The 23752-nt window shown below is 41.2% G+C and overlaps 1 protein-coding gene across 2 annotated transcripts in view; it reads right to left on the bottom strand.

Moving 5' to 3' along the window:
• Window positions 1-785: 785 nt before the first annotated feature.
• The window catches only part of LOC136442076 (leucine-rich repeat-containing protein 4C-like), a 46634-nt gene continuing 23667 nt past the window's right edge, over window positions 786-23752 (bottom strand). For both annotated transcript variants that reach the window (XM_066438691.1, XM_066438692.1), the window contains exons 2-3: window positions 2725-4147; window positions 786-2382 (exon numbers count right to left, since the gene is read on the bottom strand). In XM_066438691.1, coding sequence (XP_066294788.1) covers window positions 1303-2382; window positions 2725-3870 — 2226 coding nt within the window. In that variant the 5' untranslated portion in view covers window positions 3871-4147 and the 3' untranslated portion in view covers window positions 786-1302. The remainder of the gene's footprint in view (window positions 2383-2724; window positions 4148-23752) is intronic.

The raw sequence follows: 23752 nt of genomic DNA on the forward strand, positions 1-23752 counted from the left end.
CAATTATCCGGCAATTGCGCGTTCCTACATTTGTCGTCTCTTGATGTTATCCAATTAAATACAGTAGATTGTTAACGCTGAGTGAGGCTTCAAGGGACGTAACTAATGGACAACTAACTAAAGTGGCGTCGGTTAAAGGCAAGGGAGATTTTGAAAGTGAAGTTGGTGTAAATTTATCAAAGACTACTCTGAACAAGGGATAGGAATGAAATTATAGTTGTACGTGTTTGCTTGGCATGTTACTCTAAAACCTCAATGTTTACAGATGTCTATCTGCTGATAGACCCAAAGATGCATATGATATTCTTGTCAAAAGACATAGTAATGCGTGTTATACATCTCGAGCTGTTCCTGTATAAAACCCTTTTAGCGACCTTCACTAGGCTTTAAAGTGCGGCTGCACGTCGGACAAGCTGTCTATACATATCCCGGAAATGGAAAAGTACGACCTATGATCTTCTGGTCAATGCTGGTGTCTGAAGGAAAGGAGAAGTGCTGTCTCGTCTTTTCAACTTCATTTCTGCACATCTTTCTTCTATGTGACATTCTTGACTCTCCATCCGCACGCCTTTTGACCAAACTAATGCGAACAAGCCCTCACGCATACTCTGGTGTCGCTCACTTAGTTCTCGTCTATGCCACTGGTTCACCTTTTACGTCATGGCGAGAGATATCGGGCTGTCTCTAGAGATAGCCCTGTACTCCGAGCTGAGAAAGCAATCTAAAGATATCAACTAGACATAGCCATACGTACAGTGTATGTCTAAAGACGACAAAAGGCGTAGTAAGTTTAATTAACACGTTTATTCAGTGCAAGACCAGAAAGTTTTGAGACATGCCACAAAATAAATAACATGTTCAATCGATCTCCGTATATATGTATCATCCAAGATAAATACCATTTTCTAAATGATTTATTTGATTTGATGTCAGAACCAGGTGCACGAATGTTAAATATCAACATGCGTTCTAGTTTAAGAACTCGTCGGTGGAGTTGACGATAGATGATCATGAATTTAATTGCCTACTCTTTAGAGGTTATTATCAGAATGTTACTGGTAAGAACGCATTATTAAAAGAGCAATGTTCATTGTGTTGGTACATGAAGCTGACAAACAAACTAGTAGCAACATTTGCCCAATATATAGATGAATATCTGAACAGGTAAATTTCACAAGACCTTTTTTGTCGTAGACCACCCAATAAAGCAAAGGTATATAAGCATACATCAAAAATATATAATCATATATCAAAGGTATACAATCATTTATCAAGGTATATAATCATATAGGAAGCAAATGTCTAAACGCCAGTTTCTTTCATCGAAGAATCCAACACCTTAGGGACAATGCAGCTCGAATCAGGATCTTTTCGGATGATGTAGACATCAGTGATGTTTCTATGGAAGTCTGGTATTTTCACTGGTGTATAAATATGCTTTGAGCTCCCATGAGCCTTCTTCAGAGAGCAAGTACTATGTTCTACATCCGGGGATGTAACAGGATTGAAACTCTCCATGCTTTTCTCACGTTGTACACTGCCAATCTTTTCAGGAGTATGTAGCTTCAGTTGTCTTAAATCAGCGTCTCTGATCTTGACACAGTCTATGTCTAAACCGCCTTTAAGTGCATCAACATCTGTGAAGTCTTTCGAGTCTTTTATAAGTTCTGCCGGGCTGTAGACCGCTATGGTGTTCATTTTCCCCTGTTCTAGTTTGGTAAGCTCCAATGTTGGGTAGCCTTGCAATGGCTCGGGAATTTCGATGGGGGCATCCTTTTCTGGTGCATGCAGACAGCAACGTAGTCTGCAGCATCGTGTCCTGTACCTATCGTCGTCTTTTTGTGCCTTTGTTCTGTTTTCTCGTCTCTTTGCCAAAAACCTAGACGCAGGGCAACAGAAATCCCATCTTAACAGTAGGAAGAAAACCAGCCATACCAACAATCCAAACGATATAACAGACACTATTGATGCAATAATGTACTTCTGGTGATCTACTTTCGAAGAGGTTTGATCTGTATTTTTTGTCATGTCAAAGTCAGGTTCAAAGACAGTAGGAACCGGCTCCGGTGTTTTATACGTTTCGTTAGTCCTTCCAGGTGTTGGTTTGGAGTCCCGTTGCCACGTCAGTTGAGGACCACCATTAACGGATGAAGTGGCCTTGTTAAAGGCCCGCTCGCACAAGTTGTCATCTTCTGGCTCCTCACCATTTATAGGTATTTCCGTGGCGCGGAAGATTGGAAGTACACTTCCCGTGACGTTTAGAATTGTATCCAATGTTGTTGTTCCTGCCGAATTCCTCGCAACACATCTGTAAATTCCTGCATCAGATGTTGAGACTCTGGCGAAGTTCAAAGAACGTCCCCCGGCGAACTTGACCTTAAGCTGAAACGCAATGAGATATCAATGCTTGAATAAAAAGTGACGTTAATCTAACAATCGATTCACCATCACCCGCAGTCTTGCCATTTCGATTTTGCTGCAATGTCGGTATGATGTCAGTTTGATGGATGATTTAGTGGTCGCTTAAACACTGGGGATAACAATGGTCATTCTTTGCATACTATTAACTATAGTTAACAACTTTCGATCCAACAGAAATACAATAAAACGCACCACACTATTCTTCATCTAGTCTTCTGACTTTTTTGTCGAGATTTTAGTTTAGAATCATTTTCAACTATGAACACAGACATTGCTTACAAGTATATTTAACAAATGACATACCTTAAAGGAGCCCTTTCGAATCATGGTTCCGTTGGGTGATATCCAGTTAACAGATGTTTCTTTTGAATCACCGGTGTTGCACTGCAGAGTAGCATTTCCGCCGGCTGTAACATTTAGAGCCCTCGGCACATCAATGATTTCTGGTGGAGAACATTTCAACTTAGTCACCGGAACGTCGCACAGTAACCTCCCCCGGAACCTCCAGGGAGATTGACATCTGCCACAGGACTCTCTGGTTGGGTCATTCCGCGTTTTCCGACGCAACCAGGTGACGAGCCACGTGACTTCACAAGTACAGTTCCAAGGATTACCTCCCAAGTTAACTTTGGTCAGGGCTCTCATATTAGAAAAGAGGCCGAAAGGAAGAATCGTTAGGTAATTGTCCGATAGATCCAGCTCCCTAAGCGACCCCAAGTCTTCAAAGCTATCTTGTTCGATTTCAGATAAAAGATTTGATGGCATCCTCAAGCTCCCTAAGCCCTTCAGCTCCGCCAAATTGTCAGTCTCAAGCTTGTCGATGGAATTTCGAGAGAGGTCCAAGTTCTCGAGGCTTTCTAAGTGCTTCAGATGTGGTACGGTCACGAGGTTGCACTCAGTCATGTTAAGATACACAAGGTTCTTCAATCCTGCAAAAGCGTTCTTCGAAATAGCTTGAAGCTTGAACAATCTTCCAAGGTCGAGAAACTTTAAGGATGGCACGTAAGAAAACGCATACTTAGGAAGGCAATATATGGGGTTGTTTCTCAACCCAAGATTGTTGAGGCGAGTTAAGCCTTGGAATATTGCTCCATCAATACGTGTAAGTCTATTATTATTCAGCTCCAAGGTTCTCAGATCTCCAAGTCCAATGAATGCACCGGGCTCGATTTCCGATATCTCATTAGCACTGAGCTCCAATGTGTTCAGGTTAGTCAATGATCGGAATTGGCCTCGACCCAACGTTTTAATCTCGTTCCTGTGTAGGCTGAGAATAGATACGTATCTTGGGATGTTGGTCGGGAAACTAGTTAGTCTCTGGTCGCTGCAGTACACGCTGTTGTCTGGGGGACTGCAAAGACACTCCGGCGGACATCGTTGGGCATAGGTCCTACTCCAAACATAAAGTGTCAAGATCAACGCAAGAAGTTCTCCAACAGAAGAAGCCATTTCCGAGGGATGAATATTTCCACTTCCGTCCACATAACACTATTAGGAATTATTCGCGTGTTGGTCAGGACTCGAGTCCAGTGCCTTTCAAGGTAATAGATTAAATTGTTTTGCCTCAGCTCCAAGAGGTCCAAGAGGTCCAGAATCAATAAATATGGATGTTTTCCTTCTTCGTTTGCTTCGTTGCCCCTGTATCACTCACACAATACCACCCACACCCGACGTGCCATCACTTCCAAGACACCATGTCTTCAGGTCCGTGTTGACGGGAGAAGATCTGCATAACGATAGAAAAAAAATCAATTACTAAACATACATAATGTCCTTGGAAAAAGGCACGGTGTTCTAGACATTTAATGCTTTGGTCCCTATTGCGCCAGTACCCGTAGGGGGTGTAGTGGGCCCGTAGTCCCGCCCACTCCCCGAAGGCAGAAATGTGTCCCGGTCGACTGTCGGGTACCGAGGGTACCTCCCGATGCTCGCACGATCAGCTCACGGCGTCTACTTGTTACCGGGTCCCGCGTTTAATTTAAGTCCGAGTTAAAGTTACCGCGGGGCCCCAAAATAGCAATGGGGCCACTTAGGGGTCACACCCGAATGTGCAAAAAACAGCCCGTGAACTACCAGACGGGGCCCCCTTTTCCAATTGTGACCGAAGCATAAGACATGTAGCTTCGTCACCCTATGCATGAGAACCGTATGAATGCAGACTTCCAAATTAGCATATTCTTCAGACAAAGTTATAGGGCGCAGATCGCAAAAGTCAGTAGACCTGAACGTTTCAAAATTATTGAAGGGACATCTAGTACCTTCATTGTTGTTAGGATTAACTACACAGTCAATACTTGTAAAACGCCTGAATCAATTCAAGAGCATCGTGGGGGCCAAGAGCCCGTTTGGTTCTCGAAATTACGAGTTTGCCAAAGTGATATGTATAGAGAGAGGAGGGTTTATGACTGGTGCTAATGAGTAATCGAATCATGTTATTGCTTGGCTTCGACTTTACGATTTACAGCGTCGTATTACATACAGATTTCCCTGGTAAAGAGGAAAAGCCACGCACGACAGCGTCCAGCAACTAAAATAAGGTAAGGCAGTCATCCTCAATTGAGGTGCAACATATTGCTTTATCAAGTAGCTAGTATAGTATAGTATAGTATAGTATATAGTATAGTAAAGTATAGCATAGTATAGTATAGTATATAGTATAGTATAGTAAAGTATAGTATAGTATAGTAGTGCACTGTGGCTTTGCTACGGCTTTCATTTTAACCATGCACACCGGATCAATCCTACTCTTCTCGATATTAAGTGTGTTGGGTTCTATAGTGTGTACGGGTTTGATGCATAAGGCTTACGCCTGAAGCTCCCTCCTACACGGAGCTACTGGCTTTACGTCACTATCCGAAATTACGGATGCAATCCCTTACTACGCTTTCGAGCTGGGACCGACCCTATGATAGAACTCCAGCCACGGATCCACGGAATCTGATCCAGATTGCGAAGCAGCGTGGTTACGTTACCGTTTGCACCACGGGGGCATAGGGTTTTTTGTGTCCAAGATCGCCCAGTTTATGTATGCAGCCCGTGTGATCAACACGTTAAGATCAGAAGTCAAACGCGTTCCTGCAGACCCGCCTTACTCTAATCTACGGTACTGTGATGTGCAATTGCCATCGGACTAAATTGGGGCCATGGAACATGCAAGTAAAAGATTTATGAATTCAATGAGACGTGTTCAATTACACCATGGCACAAAATGCTCAAATAGCTGTCATTCCTCTTCCAACAACATGTATCAAACACCGTTTTTGGCTCAAGAGGGATTCTGATGCTGCCTGCACGTTTCTCTACGGCAAAAAGGCTCATCAATGCCCAAGGCCAGCGATGCTCGTATTACATCCCCTGACTGTACACCGTGAATGGGAACAGACGTCTGCTTTTCGGGGACCGATTTTCTTCCTTCTCTAAACACCTTATACTTCAGGGCATAACGAATGCCAAGGGACACCAGTTGGCTTAATTCTAAGAAGTATGTGCTGTTGGTTGGAGATAAGCCCATGTATTCAACATAAAGAGAACTTCAGATAAGGAGATTCTAATTCTGTGTATCCGTTTATCCTCATATAACCCTACGCCAAGTGCAACGTGTCAGTTTAGGTGAAAATAGTCAGATTAGATACGACACCTTCCAGAGAAAATCTTGGAAAGGATGATACAAAAAAGCTGACAAGACATGATGCAAGCAAAGCAGACTGTAGATGTTGTCACGTATACCGTTGAAAATCCTGGTCGAGACTGACATAACCTTGAAATATCAATATAACGTTACTGAAACTTTTACTTAAGAAACAGCATTGTAACAAAGAAAAAAAGTACTAGTACTCCCTGTTTTTAAGAGGATCTGGAAACCTTGGCAATGAGAGCTTGTACTGGGCTGAAACTTTGGCAGCTTAATGGTTAATGGCATGACTGCAGTTCAAACTACAGACCAACTAAGCTCACCAGAGTTTGTGAGCAGACGTAAGCCACGTGAAGCTCACCACAAACATAGTTGTTTTGACAGGGTTATAGCCCAACAATCTTCTTTTCTCCTATACGTAAAGCTACTAGCATTCATTTATCTGTAGTAGGTACCAAACTATAAAATGCAGGACACCCACCCACCCATCAATCAGAACAGCAGTGAAAGCTGTAAGAGGAGATAATTTCAAGGTGATAATCGCTGAGTAATTGGCCTTCAGCCGAAGATAGATGGTTTGCATCTGCTGGCTTTCAGCATTCCTAATAAGCTGAGCGGTTTAGAACGTTCTAGATCGCCAAGTAAATGCAACTTCTTTACAAAGCGATATGGAAAGATTAGGATGGCTTACGTTTGACATCTGGTAGTATGAAACTTTTCAGCTTTGAAGCCCAAGTGTCCAAGAAGTCCCAGGCAATTATTATGTTTAGCCATAAGTATGGCTCAACATATTGTTTTCTCTCATGTTTCTTCTCCTGTCAAATCTTCAAATCGATTCATCTCTGTCATTTTTTGACCAAATGACCTGAAATTTGGTACAGAGGTAATGTAGGCAAAAACCAATGTACGTTCTTTTCCTTTTTTTGATATTGACCTTGAAAGTGATTTTATTGAGGTTTTTAGGCTATTTTTAGCATATCTTGGCCTCCTGCGCCCTTGTATTTCAACCGAATGACCTGAAATTTGCTGTATATGTGGCTTGAACAAATATTTAAAGGACTACATTCCCATTTTTGGCATACATATATTCAAAACGATTTATTTTGGGCATTCTTGACAATATTTGCCACTTCTGTCACTTTCAATACTACATATGACCTACAGGTCATTGACCCCGAGTGCCTTGCACCTGGCCAAGCTTGAAGTTTGCTTACGAGGAGGAAAGACCGGACATAAACATTTAACGTGATTATCGGGAAAACACCATGTTCCCTTAAACTCAGTGGTTAAATTGCAGTTTAGGAAATTTTATAACAGAAAACAAGTTAAATCAATGATTTTGTGAATGTTTATTCTAGCATTAGTTATTCCAGATATTCCAAATTCTTCAACACAACACGGGAGATCGTTTCTCCTCAGACTGGCGCGACACTCCTGTCAAAATTGATTGATGATCTCTCTCTGCCGCCGACTTCATACATGATCAAAGGCGGGTGGTAGGCGGTGCCTTCCTACATGTCCTACGTACGGGCGTATGGATCGTAGAATTCGGCAAAAAAGGAATGATTAGGCCAGTAGAGTCAGTCCCCGGTAAGGTCAATGATTCGCCCCTTTGCGCTAGCTTGTAACGTTAAATGAATGTACCCTCTGGTGGCCAAACTTCACTGACAAACTTTCTCCCTATTATCATCATGAGCTTGCGTTAGTCTGGTACTAGTGACTATTATGTGCCGGGAATGTTTATCTATCGCACGCCTTGGAAGGAAGTTCAACCATGATAAATGGTCGGCCGTTGCGAAAATTTGGAATCCCATGCTGTTGATTTTTGTGATTGAATCTGTAAGAAAATATATTTTCATGTCGTTCATGTTTTTGGGACGGACGCCGGGACGGGGTGAATTTTTTCTATCATTTTCGTCCCGTTAGTAATGCAAATCGAATCGTGTTGCACACGAGGCAAAACACTAAAAACGTGGGTCTTGTGGAGTGTTTTGGAGCGGGAAAATGCCGGATATTAGCGGTGCCGAACAGTGTACATCGTCGCGCGCGGGTGACGCTCCGTCAAAACAAATCCGCTGGTGGTCTAGCGCGGCCACCGAAAATAGGCAGAAACACACAGGAGGACTTAGCACCTTCGTTTATGAGGGCAATTGTGAAAATCTTTTGTTACAAATTGTTCGAACATTGAAACATTTGGATAGATGGTTTGAAACTGTTCTAAATAAAGAGATTTTTGTGTAGTTACGTTCGAAATGTTTCCAACGTATGTGAAATGAGTTCAAACATGTTATAAGTTTCAATTCTAATTGTTTGAACACTTTAGAACTGTTGTGACTTAGACATTCTTTTAATCAAAATAGTTCAAACATATTACAAATATTATATTAAAACCCTCTCGGTGACTTTGAATTGACCCAAATATGTTGTTTTTGGTCATTTCCTTCGTCTCCTGTCAAATCTTCATATGTATACTATGGAAAACTTCATTCTTCCCTGGGGCTGATCTTTTTTAATTCAATTTTGAACTGGGTTGATTATGCGCAAGAGTGTAATTTTCAGCGGATATTTTTCGACTGGTTTACATGGAAATGGCACGGAATATCCCATTCTTGCAAGGGGAGGATTCTTTAATTATTTCTTTCAATTTTGAGCTGGAATGATTATGAAAAAGTCCATTCTTTAGCAGAAGTGTTAATCAATTAGTGGATATGGTTGTGGACTGGTCCATATTGTGTTGAGGTGCTACTGGAAGACTCAGTTTTGGACTGGGGTGATTCATTTTTTTAGTGCAAGTATTTTAGAATGGTCCATTGTTATTTGGGGAGAGTCCATTTTTTGCATGGCGAGGAGTATGGCTAAACATGCTGTATTTGCTCGCAAATGTTGCCTTTCTAGTATATATATAGTTTTTATACTAAAATAAAACGCATGTGTCATTCTTTTAAAGTATGGTAATACATTAGACAGCATGCTCTTTGAAACATTCGTCGGGACGCTGCTACAGTGCTCTTTCAATCAAAACAGTGGCATTAGCAAACTTTTTGCAAAGCCTTTAATACGGCTCCGTATGGGTCCACCAGCTGATATCAATAGTTTTTTACTGGTCAGTACTAAGGAGAATTACTCACGTTGGAACATCCACGTAAAGTCATTACAAAACCCTTCTTTTGTTTTCTTAAATCTGCAGGTATTGGACAGTGCAGGTAACACACAGAATGCAACAATATCTCTGGCTTCTTCAGTACCGGACGTCATGTTAAAATCAAAATGGCATTGGACGTTTTTTAGCTGAAGAGCAACTTAATCAGGTTGTGACGGTATGCTAGGTTTCAGGGTGATTTATGAAACTGAAATGACGTCGGTTCAGACTTCCAGGCCCATGTGACCCTCAAGGTGACAAATAAACTTGTGGACGTACCGACTGATTAGAAATCATCATGCTTTTAAGTATCATTATAGTGTTCAAAAATTCGCTTTTTCCGAGAACCATATATTGCTTAGAATGGGACTCGTTGTCATCAAGTACTGTAGCATCCTTACTAAATAGCTTAACTGAATCCTTACTAAAGAACGGTTGCAGTCAGATGGGAAAAGACTAGGTGTGATTATTCTAGTGTAATTATAACCAGGTGCTCCCGCGCCGAGTGCCTGTGAAGCTGGTGTGTTACGAATGGCGGTTATACCGGCTTTACAGATACAGATACAAAGGAGCTACGCGTCCGCTGGGTAACGTCCTAAGTAGTGGGTCAGTCCTATTAAAGAAGGCCTAAATTAGGGTCCGCCGAAATTTTGGATAGTCGATACTGTTACTTACCTGGCTTAAGCCCCGTGTCATTGTGTAATTACTCAGGGATTATACCTGTCAAAAGCGTTTTTACCTTTTCAATATTAGATGACGGGCATGACCTGGGGTTCAAGCAGAGACCTTGGCGGATGACGAAATGATCAATATTTCCCCTCATGTCTGATACTGTTACATACGCTCGAGTGATCTGGGTCACATTTGGTCGATCGATGGCATTGACTAATTGTTGGTTTTGATTATCATCGAATGTCATTATGATTTTAGATTCCACGTGAGGTGAAGCAGAAGTCAGTGAGATTTTCAATTCTATTACTATCTATAACCACAAGCTGGTCTCTCAAACATTACATCGATAATTTCATTTTAAACCATCGGCAGTTTGTTTTTAAAGCCTTATTCCATAAAAAATATAGTATTCATCAAGGATTGTGCTGCGATGGGTTAGACGAGAGAAATTTTTGATTTAGAGGACAGGAATACGCAGTTAGTTGTAGTTGTTCATTTCTCCCATGTACACATGGAGCCTTGTTTGAGATAGATATACCAGTCCTATCCCTATTCCCCACTCGGGTAAAAATGAGTCCAAAGTTTTATTTTCTTTTCTTCGTAGTAACTTCAATACATCGATCGGTGAGGGAACTGCACGAAGTGTAGCCCGTCGGCATCATCGGTCCTTTAAAGTCCCCACTTATTGAGAAAGTCAGAAATAACGTGCTTAGCACGTAACGCCCAGATGGCAATGGCTCACCTGGGGATACATGAGGAAATTGAAGCTTTTTCTCTACCTGCTCAGTCTAAATGCCAACGGTCCAGTGCGGTAGGAACGGCACGGCAGCCGTAATCTACGATATGACTTTTAAAGTTGTTTTTTTGCCTTAAGACCTGTTTGTGAGAGGCAGATGCAAAGTTTAGCCCTACAGGTTGAATTAATGGTCTCTTTAAAAGTCACATTCAGAGAGTCAGTCTGTCATATATGTCATGTTCAAATCTTTTTAGAATGTATTAAAACTGATACGGTCTTTTCGCCTGGTGCAATCATTATGGTAAACCTGTTTCCTTCATGTACAAACACATGGTTTCGAATATAATCGACCCCATCATCTGTTTTCCCTTTGACGTCTATGACCCCAGCATTACAGGTTGGAGCAGCACAGTCCCACAAGTATTCGCGGGCGCGAAGTGCGTATTCATGCAAAGTACTATGTACTATCACTGGCATTTCGTGGAAACAGTTGTCCCGATGTCAATAATGATAATTCTATCGCAATATTGACAGGTATAAATTTGTTAGGGACCAATTAGAGCATACCTTATAGCCCTTCGTCAAAATGCAAAAAACAACAACACACAAGAGGAAGTTCTATCTGACCCTGTATCTTAATTTGACGCAAGTGTAAACAATTGCAATAGACAAAAGGGTCACATTTTCGGTATGATCATAATTCTTCAAGGCATATTAAGCAGGTGGTTGATGTGAGCTTCCCTCGATTATGTTACAACGTTTAGTCCGGAATGTAAGACATTAGTTATAATGTTGATAACATTGTCTTGGTAATGAAAACTGAAGTTGTACGGCCACGTGTCACGGTCATCGGTACTAGCCAAACTATCATGCAAGGAACTCTCCAAGGAGGAAGAAAGAGAGGTAGACAACTTGGTGGGATAATATCAGAGAATGTACATGCACGACAATGAGTGAAGCTCTAAAAAAAACAGAATTCCGAGAAGGGTGGAGAAAACTGGTTGCCGGATCTTCTGTGGTGCTCCAACGGTCCAACAGCTAGACTAATGATAGAAGAAGATTGGTAAAGTATTCGCTACGGTGGGTTGTGCCTAAGAGCTGTCCCTAAACAAAGGGCAATTACTCACCTCTTGGCCTGCTAGAGGAAATGAAACACTGCCCATGCAAGGCAAATATCTGCGGTGACAAAATCCCCTAATTTCTTTCTGGCGTCCGAGCATCTAAGAGGTTTGTATGTCTCCTTCCTGTCTGCTGGTCATTTACGCAAGCTTGACATGGACAGCTTGATTTGACATCCTGTTTGTACGCGGTATACATTTTTGGCACTTTTTATTTTTTAAACTTCAGAGCTGCAGCTTACTTGGTATAAAATAACGCATGAGAAGATAACAAAATTCAGCTTATCATCAAAGCACAAAAACAAACACACAAACAAACAAAGAAAAGTTGCTTCTTCTAGGTTTCAATGTCACTTCATCTGCGCCGCGAGACCTTGATGGAAAGGACTTCGGGGCTTATTGGTTACGTTGTATAGAAATCTCAATCCTTTGTTGTATAGAAAATGCAACAATTAGCCAAGACATACTATTGTTACTAATGCAATTATTTCATAACTCACTACCAGGCGTCTGCTTGGAGGGAGGCTGTGTCAGGGACACGAACACGTATACATCATTTTGGTGTGAGGCTGTACTGCTAACATATAGTTGCGGATGACACATGGTAATGTGTTTTAAGATGAATAAACGGGAAGGCCATTCCCACACGGCATCGTTTCTTATGCATTTGAAGCCCCAACAGAGTGTGTGTTGCGCAGGTTTTTATTGATGCCCTTCCGCTATACTCCCCGTATCGCCTAAACCAAAGACAGTACATCATCTGTGGCACTTTCATTGGCTGTAGCGCTTGCGTTCCAGTACATTCAGTGGGTTGGTAGAGGACACGAAATCTCTAGGATACAAATATTATGCTATTGTACTCGATCTATCACGTCGCAGGTTCATTGGCCTACATACAGGCCAAGGTACTGTTTCCGCTGTTAATGCTTTCGGGCTAGAAAATAGTAGGTTCGCTCGTTTGTTTGTTTGTATGGCATACCATATAGCATGTGTTTACACAAGCTCTCTGGCATAGGTTAATGACCACCTCCCTAGGGGGCGGTTACAGTCGGGCCGGCCGCTATGAGCGCGATTTAGTCAGGCTATTGCATTCCCTGTAAACCACCTCATGGCGTAACAAACCTGATTCGTATTGAATAGTAGAAAATACGGACATCTTAAATGTACTTGATCCAGTCCGACTGGGAAGGGCCCCTACTCTTTTCGATAAGTGTGGTGGGTTCTTTTGCGTGCTCGAGGTGCATGCACAAACACTGGACCTCCATTTAGGGACATCCCTAACAGAAGCTAAGTACTCATGTTCACCTGAGTGAAGTGAGGACTCGTGTTAAGTGCCTTTGCCAAGGACATAACGTCAATGGGGCATATCACGGGATTCTGTGGCAAACATCCAGCAACATGATCGTGACGAGTTGATCGTAAACTTGATCTAATACGGCAAAGATCAACTGATGCACATTTGTTACAGAACATACCTCGCGTCTGTGCACAAGTTTCTGAATAAGGTTTATGGACCTACTCTTAAGCCTTTTTGTTCGCCCGCGAAGAGCTCCAATTTCAGACCCATTTACGTTGTTGTTCATCTGAACATGATGCGCGCACAACTACTGCCCCTTGACACTGTCAGAATGCAGTCATAAACTAGATGGCAGAAATTGTCAAGTGCCGCCAATTTGTTCCCTCGCCCTTCCACCCTCTGTAATGACTTCTGAAGTGATTTCGGAGGCATTGCATATCTGGGAAAACGGCCACGTGTATTGAATTGAACATTTCAAGGTGACACACATCCACTGTAATGGCTGATAGCTAAGAGTAGTTTATCATACATAACAAAAAGTTAAGTTTCTAAACATTATATAGTACCAAGCCTTACGTCTCAACGAGAGGAGCCATAATTTACAACATTCCTTCTAAACAAACTGACAAGATTAGCTAAGAAGCCATGAAATGACGCCAACTACAATGGACGTTTGGCCATAAGCACTCAACCATGTATTGTTTGGCAGATAACAGGAAAAGAATAGAAAATGGATCTCTTTGGTATCATTCAGAGTCAGTCACAAAGTCTATGCAGTATTTATTTACTCGTTGAATCCTGTAGTAACTTATATAACATATGATATAACTCATGTGGTTTCTTCTGATGAACTTTCAAATAGAGTTGTCCCAATTCATTACAGCAGTATCACTGTACATCTCAACGGCAGAATGCGGATAAAACCATCCTTAACAGGTTTCTACAGTTCTGTGGGTAGCATGGTAATGTCAAGCAGTACAATGTAGCAGCATGGACTAGCATATATTTCGTCAGTAGTAAAAGAACCCTGGTTAGAAAACTGCTCATGTATGAAGAACGTGTTCCCATAGGGTACATACACACCGCAGGTTTATGGCCTTCATGACATTACGAATGACATATAGACATCTTAAAACACCATTTACAACATGTTTGCTTCCATAAATCTACTGGTAGGCTGCCTCGAAGCTACCATTGCCATATTCGATACACTAACGGCTGTATTACGATTTACTCATGTATATTTCCAGTAGCGTTTCTGAATGTATAATTACAACATCTTTATACCTATGAGGTAAATCTTACATTTACCTGCACCAAAGTACTCCAGGAACGTCTGAAAAATTGTTTTGCGGGTACAAAATGTTTAGTTTCTGCGAAAACTTAATCTGTTGCGATGAAATTTCCGTACCAGGTATGTTCAAGCCTCCTTTTAGGGATGCGATTCACTACTGTAATTCGCTACTGAGCTCGATCATAGGTTAATCTGACGCAGTGCGGCGCACATTATTTGATAATGATAGTGTCTACGTTGGAAAAAAAGTCAATGGTAAATATATGATCCAGCCTCATTCCATAGCAATGCGTGGTTGTAATTCGGAAAATTGCCCCAACCTACTTGATTTCAAAAACTGTCTTTTCACTTTAATCAGAACCAACATTAATCGCAATGACTAAAGGGCATTATGCAGATATTCTGTAAGTAATAACTAAAGAACTGCAAATGAAACAAATGACCTTGCCTACATCAGGGGATACGCACAACAGACACAGATAGACGTCATAGGCTTCTCGACGGCTCTTTTACCTCAAACGCTCCTTGACTGTGCGTGGGTATAAAGTGCCCGGTCTAAAATATATTCCTTTAATTCAGTCACTGGAAGTCACAAGGGCTACTTTTGAAATAGGCTTTACAGTTAACTTTCATTGTGATTGATTCATCCACGCTTCCCTTGGGTGATTGCTTTGAAGTAAGTACAGCGCATTGAGTATTCCCTTCTATTACTTGTAAAAGGTCATAGTAGATCTGATTTGACACAAAGGAGGTGTGACATTGCCCCCATACAGCAACATTGACCTCTATTAGGAGCAATCAAACTGTATAGACTAAAGGTTACTGAAGGCAGGGACATGATAATGAGAGCCCTATATAGGGATATCATCTATTCCTGGCTATTGTCGGTAGAACCTGTGTTGTAGCAGGTGCCAGTCTAAAACCTGGTTCCTGATCAGTCACTGCTTTCGGCCATATCTTTACACTAAGGAATCACTGTACTTTAACATAAATCATTCAAATTAGGTCCTTATTTACATAACTGTTATCTGCAAATGTTCCACATGCAATATATGACATGTTTCTCATCTTAAACATCGAAATCAGTAGACTCACAGGGTAATAGTTACTCGACATACAACTGAATAGGTTTTGGAACCGGTCAAAAACTTTCAGCTCAGGTGGCATCCACTACCTTTCGCCGGTCACTGACAGAGGTAAAGGGTACTAGCTACGTCCCACCGTCTCCAAAATGTATCCAGTCGCTTCAGTAACTGATACTTTGTGTATATTGTTACCTGGATGTCTATTCTTTATCGATGTAACAGTAGAATCGGTTTTCTTCTCATAGACAAAGTTATTTTGTAAGTATTTTCAAATATACAATGAGAAGAAGAGCTTTGAGATAAAGCATTTTACTTTATAGGAATGAAGATGTCAAAGTTCAGCCTATTCCTTGTGGCATTAACGTTATCTGTTAGGGTTCAGCTAGGGGCAAGGGGTTATCCATGCCGCACGCGAAGCAAACAGATTCGTCGCAGATCTGCTATAAAGAATTTTGCCCATGGCAGCACATATTGACTACATATTCTCATGGGATTAATGATGCAATTTCATGGAAAGATGGCCACCAGACTTCAGACTTTCCGGGTGGTTCTAACGATTGGCTATGCGAGTACAAAACAAGAGAACAATGATGTGCCGGAACTTACAGGTCTTGGTTAAGTAGTTTTAGAATCAGCAGCAGCTTATTCATTTACGCAGTTTATGCTCGTGATCTTCACTAGTATCCATCACAGTCTCTATGTCTAGGGCCCATATCCGTACATCGCTAAATATTTATCACCTTAGGTTAGAATATGATGATTAATCAATGACAATCTTTAGGTTTGTATAGCACAATGGTGAATAGAATAGGAGGCTGCCATGTGCTTGGGTGAGTTTGGACAGGATTAGACTGGAGGTAGTTCAGTCTTGGGCGGAAGTACAATTCAGGCCCTACGGGCTGTTGTGAGCTGGTAATATGTACATCATCCGAAACCCTGTGTACGGAATGTCCTGTGTCTATGTCTTAATATCATTATCCCAAATGGAATATCCACAAACGTAGCGTGTGTATAATGATTGATTCTAAACACGTAAAACTAATACGTAGTTCTCGATACGTTATGCGGGAAACATTATTTTTATCTTGCAGATTGCTTAGTGATATAAATCTTGTTGTATATGTGCAGTCGTATATGACTGTACACACACATTTCATTAGCATATCTATAATCACGTTAACTTGACGATGTTGTTCCACCGATCAGTAGCAGAGCTTGAACTTTAGGATGATATTGAATAATTGATTGCGTCCGATTCATGTGAGAAGACCCCGGCCAGGTATTCCGAAACGTAGCCATTAGAACGATTTCTTTGTTCCATGATGAAAGAAGTGACAGAATACCGGCCACAACTTGCAGAGTGCCCGCCTGTATGACTGATGGTGATGTGATGCGGAGAGGTGGGTCATTAGGTGTAGGGGACCAGTGTAATTAGCACAGTCTGCACATGCTTTGGACAGTGACAGATGTTAGGGATAGAACTACATTCAGCCTTCGTGACTAATGGCACTGCAACCTATTAAATCCACGGGAGAGAGGGACAGAAGTGATGATGGTCTTAGTCGACAAGCCAACTCTTAAGGAAAACTGATGTTCCCAGAGGCTAATTACGATGCTACATGACCCACATTTCTGTAACCCAGATTTCTATCTTTACGATGTCCATGCAAAGGTATGGTAATCGGTAAGCAAAATGAATGTGTAGAACAATCACAGAGCTACTCGCTTTCTAAAAGAACATAAATCGGACTTAGACGCACAAAGTATGTTACGCTTTATTGCACTTTGATCCTACTTGCAGAGACACTGTTTTGTACCATGAGCCCCCTAAAATACACCACAGTATGTACGCCACTACATGTTGCATTCCAAGCACTAATAAACGTTCCAAATAGATGCTCCAGTTTGACGGTAGATTAAGGCATACATGCTGGTCAAACGCAGCTACTCCTTCTAACTCAATCGTAATATCGGTGTAATGAAGATTAAGCATTATCGAAAGTGTCCTTGGACATATTTGCTTTGGGGTCAGCTAGGTAGAGATCACGCCCTTAACAACATAGGTTTATTGGCATCGTTGGATAGAGGTGGAGATGACATCTAAGAAAAACACTAGACGAAAAGGTTGAAGAAAACTGTTTACCAGATCCTCTGTGGTGCCCCAACGGTCACATTGTCAGCCTAAGGGATAGATTAAATCAGATAAGCGAGTAGATGACATGTTAGCTTGAGATGACCTCCTCACATTCTACAAAAGATACGATGTCATCGAAGAATTTTGAAAGAAATTCAAGAGCCTGAAATCCATGCGCGCATATGCATAACGATGTTGCTTACCCATTACCTAAATGATTCAGGTAACTATTTTTTTTCCTGCCACATGTCATGAGAAGACAAATACATACATGTACATCTTTAATAAGATGGGTTGCAGTAAGCAAAAAGGTAAGTGAAGTTCGTTTGTCATGCACCATTGTTATCACAATAATCCATTAGAGTCAATGGATCTTCAAGTACGCTAAATTTGCACTTTGTTATGATGATGACATTCCATCGGCAACAAGTATGAAACCGGAAACCACCATTCACTGGGTCATGTCTTATCCTGAGGTGTTATGAAAGTTATAAATGGAGGATTTCGTTGGAATATGAATTGTACATTGGCCTGAAGGGGGGATTTTCTTTCACCCCATTTGTCACGAACAACACATTGATTCTTCAAATCCAAGCAGGCGCTGAAAATAATCTAGCTGATCGATATTCCTCCCACTAAACAAAGGCCAGAGAAACCCGCACATTTACTTCTGATTCATACACCTCTCTTAATGGTCTACGGATCCATTTATATCTTTCCCCGCTAAAAGCTATTCTGCCTACTAACTTTTCTTTGTCATCACTTGCAGTGTTTGAAACGCTGGCGTTGGCAAACTGCTGGAATTTCAATCATGTGCAGCTTCGCTGCTCCACTTGTAAGTAGCGAACTATTGAACTTTGAATGCTAATGCCGTATCTTTTCAAATGATCACTCCAAATGCTGTGCCTGAATATGTATGTCAGAAATGTCATAGAACATGTAATGCAGCGTATGCTTCGAATTTCGCCCCAATTGCTCCGGTGCCGGCAGGGGGTGTAGTCCCGGCCAGACCCCGAAGCCACAAATTTGTCCCGGTAGACTGCCGGGTAAGGGGGGGGGGGATCTCCCGGTGTTCGCACGATTAGCTCACGGCGTCCATTTTGTTAACGACTCCCGCGTTGATTTTAAGTCCGGGCTAAAATGATTCGGGGTCCCAAAATAGCCCGGCAGCCGAAGGGTGTCCCACGGGGCCACGTAGGGGTCGGGCCCTAAAGTGCAAAAAAAACAACAACCCAGCCCCTCAACTACCCGGCGGGGCCCCTGTTTCCAATTGGGACCTAAGCAATAGCATGGCAGGGAAAGATTAGCGTGACAACTCAGCTATTAATTCTTTGTCATGACTTTCTTGCATTCAAGCACCTTGGCGTCGGAACGTCATATGTGTCTTCTTCAATCAAATACCTTGCCCCAGACCCACACATGTCATCATGTTACACCAAAAGGCAAGTTGAGAAAAATGCCCAGCTTCCTGGAAAGATTCGCTAATAGATACATCAGAGCCATCCAAGTAATGGATAGGATTACGCGGCGTAGTTGGTGTCGCTATCAGACATGAACATCCCATCACACAAATGGAAAATGGAACGTGGAGTAACCGAACCTGAGAGTTACCAATGAATCTTTAGCTATCTTGTGACAGGCACATGGCTTCTTACTGGCAAAATATCATGCGATTCTTATGTATCAGACAGAGCAGCACGGACATGTGGTAAGCGGACATGTCAGCTGTGAAAGGAAAACCATGTACACAATCCTTACACCATAGCCACATTAAGGCGTAACATACCTTGACCTTTCTGGCACAGATGCGCTTCACTGTCCATCTCAAATGTCTTCAACCAAGGATTTCGTTTCTTTTTTCTATTGTGTTTCAATGAGATTTACCACATTTTGTGGAATGATTGACATAAGATGTGACTATTACCTTTTCGAGATGTGAGCCCGAGACCAGACTGTAATGTTTGATCCACTCACGCCGGGAAGGATCCCCATGCACTACTGCGGTGGGTTCTTCAACGTGCTAGAGATGTGGCTATCCTCAAACGGGGAAGTTCAATTTAACGTCTTATCCGAAGGACGCACCTAACCAAAGCTAGGTACTAATTTTCATCTGAGTGAAGTGGAGAAAGTCGTGTAAAGTGCATTTTTTAAGGGCACAATATCAGGACTAGGATCGAGCCAGGGACCCCTGATTCTGGGCCGCCACACGATGTCACCTTATTTAGTGAAACGTAATTGCACAATCACAACAAAACATAGCAGTCCTAGATGTTAAAGATAATCACATAAAATTTCATAAATGAACTTGTTGAGGACACACATGCGTGCATAGGAAAACCGCAACGAAACATGACAGATTTGCGGGAAAGAAAACTGCGTCATAAAATGTATCATTTCATTTCAGGGGCGGCAGGCTGTCTGCTGAAACTGTTTCGGATTATCGGCAAACACATCTTGATGGTTTTTGGAATTAGCAAATACATAAAGTATCGGTAAGACGTGCCCATAGTACTTATTCCAAATTATTTCGTTTAGTCATAGTCAGATAAAGGACGTTTGTTAGAAAGCTAGACTTTAGGGAGAATACAGAGAAACGACATGTTGAATTATTCGAATCTTCAACGATATATAAGAGTTCAAGACAAGAGAGCATTTACTTGCAAAATAGACAGCATTCTATGAAAGCATATTTTTTCCTTAGTCAATTCAGAAGCATTCAGAAGCTAATGGACTTTTGCTTCTAGCACTGTCCATACCGTCTATAAACAGCAATGCCAATGGGTCTCATCAGATACACTATTCTCATTCTATTTGTACCCCGTGTTACTTACTGCAATCCTTTACTAACTTAGGTTGTATGACAATGCTTTAAGATACCACCAACAAAAAGAACTTTCCTACTATGGAGCCATCGCACCAAGACCTAGCTAATAGATGTTATCATTCCTCCGATAGGGCGGTTTGTGGGCTTGTTCCGATTGTTCTGTGATCCCCTAAGGTGCCATTTTAGAAGATCAAGGGGTCGATGGCGCCTTAATTATTGAGAAAGTTCACGGCTATTTTCTTGCACGGTCAATAAGGCAGAATGTGCCATCGAATCACCGCGAGCCACAATACCTTTGTGCTTGTCATTTACACCCCATTCCACTGTGGAGGCGGTCTCGCTGCGACCTAGAATTTGACAAAGAATTTCATAGATAAACAAGATTGGCAACCTAAAAAGATGTTGCCATGGCGACGGTTGTCTCTGCTAACGTTTTCGTTTTTAACCCACATGCCAATAAGGACCTCGCATAATTTGCGGCATAAATCATATCAGTCGATCACCTTTTCTACCAAAATAACACAAGTTGTCCAATGTATGAAAATCTTGTTTTCACAAAAAAAGATATCGTACCATTTCCTCCTAAATTATGTAAATGAGGCCCTCTATGCAAGATTTGTGTCAAATAGTGGCCACATTTACTTAACTTCCAAATGGTGCAAAAATGATATCCCCATCATTTACCACTATGGATTTATAGTATTTTGTCATTAATTATGCAAATTAAGTATCAATTTACATAACTGATATCTATCGATATTTATCTCTTTCTCAGTTACATATGTCATGTGTTTGAGAGTCCTATAATAGAATGCAGCTGATTTATTAACTGTCCTCATTAATTATGCAAATGAGAAATTGATTTGCATAATTGGCATATGATTATGTAAATCATCACTTAAGCTATCTACACACCAAAAATTATGATGATTCGTCATCCCCTTCTTGAATTATTCTCTTTCAAAGTTTGAGTCAAAATCAGCTCCTGCAGCTCCAAAAAAAAGCCGCTAGGGGTCCAAATCTACAGGACATATGTTCCTAACAAAGAGCTATCCACCACTAAAAAATCATGACTATAGAATGTTCAGAAGACGAGATTTGAAAAGTGAAAGTTCCCCTGCAGTACCATAGAAAGTCGCTAGGGGGCCCAAAATCCAATCATTACAAGGTCACCCTCAGACCTACCAACCTATAAAGTATGAAGACAATACATACAGGCATTCTTGAGCTATCGTCCCATGGACTTTCACATTCCTGTACAATTTCTAGAATTCTTGCAATCTGCACACAATATAGTAAAAATTTGGCTCGCCCCTGAGGCGTCGCCAAAAACTAATCTTTTTACGCTTTGTGTGCTTTGTTGTCTTTTTAGTTATACTTGTACATTTTGCATGATATTCCAATCACGAAATCAAGTGTAACACAATCAAACCCGGGTCATAGCGAGATCGCATGCATACGACTTCTAGTGGAATGGGTGCCATTACACTATCAAAGAAACTTTCCAGGCTGTTTCCCGTCTCTCGTGTCCTTAGCTCCCGACGAAAATAATAAGTCCCACCCCCACTACTTTAAACGATGACAAAGTTGCAGACTGTGCCTTAAACATTAGATACACAATGAACAAGAAAACATTACCATATACTAGTCTTGTTAAAGCGATACTAAGCATGATAACCAGTTGTCTGTCATGTCCTTGGCATCATCAAAACAGGATCCAGTTTAAAACTTAAGTGCCTATTTTCGTCTACCAAATCAGCAGATTGATGTCAATTATACAGATGGCGCTCACAAGTCGTTTGTGCCTATTCTGACAAGCCATTAGCTGTGAGTGATGCACACAGGAGACGGTAATGCAATTTGTAATGTTGTCTTTCAGACACCTCTGTCATGTTGATCACATAAGACGGCATGAAGCTTCGCCATTCTTTATTTTGGGAATGGTCTCCACTCAACGTTGTAAGTCATTTAAATTTGCTAGACCGCTGTAATGGTAGTATTTTAATTCATTAAATTGAAATATGTGGTAATGAGTTCATAAATGGGCCATTTGATACGAGAAAATGTTTCCTGTCAAGATTTTGTCAAATGGCGGGCAGCGTTTTGACTAGCTTTTTACGACTTGCAGACGATACAATGGCCTAGTGGGTAGAGCGTTCAATTTGCATATGTTAGTTCTTGAGTTCGATCCCGAATCATATCATACCAAAAAATGCTTTCTCTGCTTAGCATTTGGGGAAAAAGTATGGTAGTTGAACACACACCACTGCCAGTTGACTAGCGTCATGCTGTAGTGATTGAACAAAGTTCATGAGAGCGTTTGCAGACTAACTTAAATGTTACCTGGGTTCATTTCTACACTGGTAATAATGCAAGGTCATAATTTCTTTGAATACATGTACATTTGCACACACGGCGACACATTGACGGCTAAAACTGACCATTACTATCGGCCTTAGACTTCTTTGGTATTTGAAGATTTATCTAGATGTTTGCATGATCCTTTTTAGAAAAAGATTCGCTGGCATTGACGTAGCCTAAAAGTTTATCAAGAGCAGTGTGTTGAATCTTAGCTTAGCGTAGATTTCAAAATAATCAAAAGTTACAAGTTTAATCGGTTCTTTGATATTTATGGCTATTGCTTTGATATCATGTAGATGGTATATGATATACACGTATCGTGTGTTACCACCGTGTCTAAATTGCTTGGCTAACCAACCATGAAGAGTCATTGTCTCCTATAATTGACGTAAAAGATTCTCGGTGGTACCTCCTCCATCAATGTGACATGTTTACAGCCTCGTTACAGCTGATTTCTTCAAAGCTGATAAGATTGACGTCCCACCATTGGATAGATATGACAGATGAGAGTCATAATGTGATTTGCTTAGGATGCGGTTACTTCATCAAAATCTTCTGCCAAAGCTCCCTCGCGATTGCTTCCCTGATGGGTATAACCTAAAACTTTTTAAGACTTGGTGAATCACAATTTAGTTAATGTAACACCTGAGTGGAAAACAATGAGCCTTATTTTGTGGTCAAATAAAGTAAATCAAAAAATCGAAAGGTATATTTTTAGGCAGATCATAACAAAGGGTCTTGGCTGCACATAAAGCTCCAAAGTCACGTAATACGGATTTCTTTACAAATAACGACATCAATATCCGACCCCAAACGGCCCATTTAAGGTAATAGCAATTCCCACAACCAACACCAAAATTCCCAGCATTGCACCGAAGAAATGAAATACACAGAATCATTTTCAAAAAGACGGCATTCATAATCTATTGATTTGCAAAAGCAGTATGCCGGTCAATATGGGGATATTGTAATTCGGCAATAATTGCATGTATGGCATATTAGAATTTCAGCAAATTACACCGATATCATCATACAACCAT

Source organism: Branchiostoma lanceolatum, chromosome 9 (assembly GCF_035083965.1).
Source record: "Branchiostoma lanceolatum isolate klBraLanc5 chromosome 9, klBraLanc5.hap2, whole genome shotgun sequence".
NCBI classification, from domain to species: domain Eukaryota; kingdom Metazoa; phylum Chordata; class Leptocardii; order Amphioxiformes; family Branchiostomatidae; genus Branchiostoma; species Branchiostoma lanceolatum.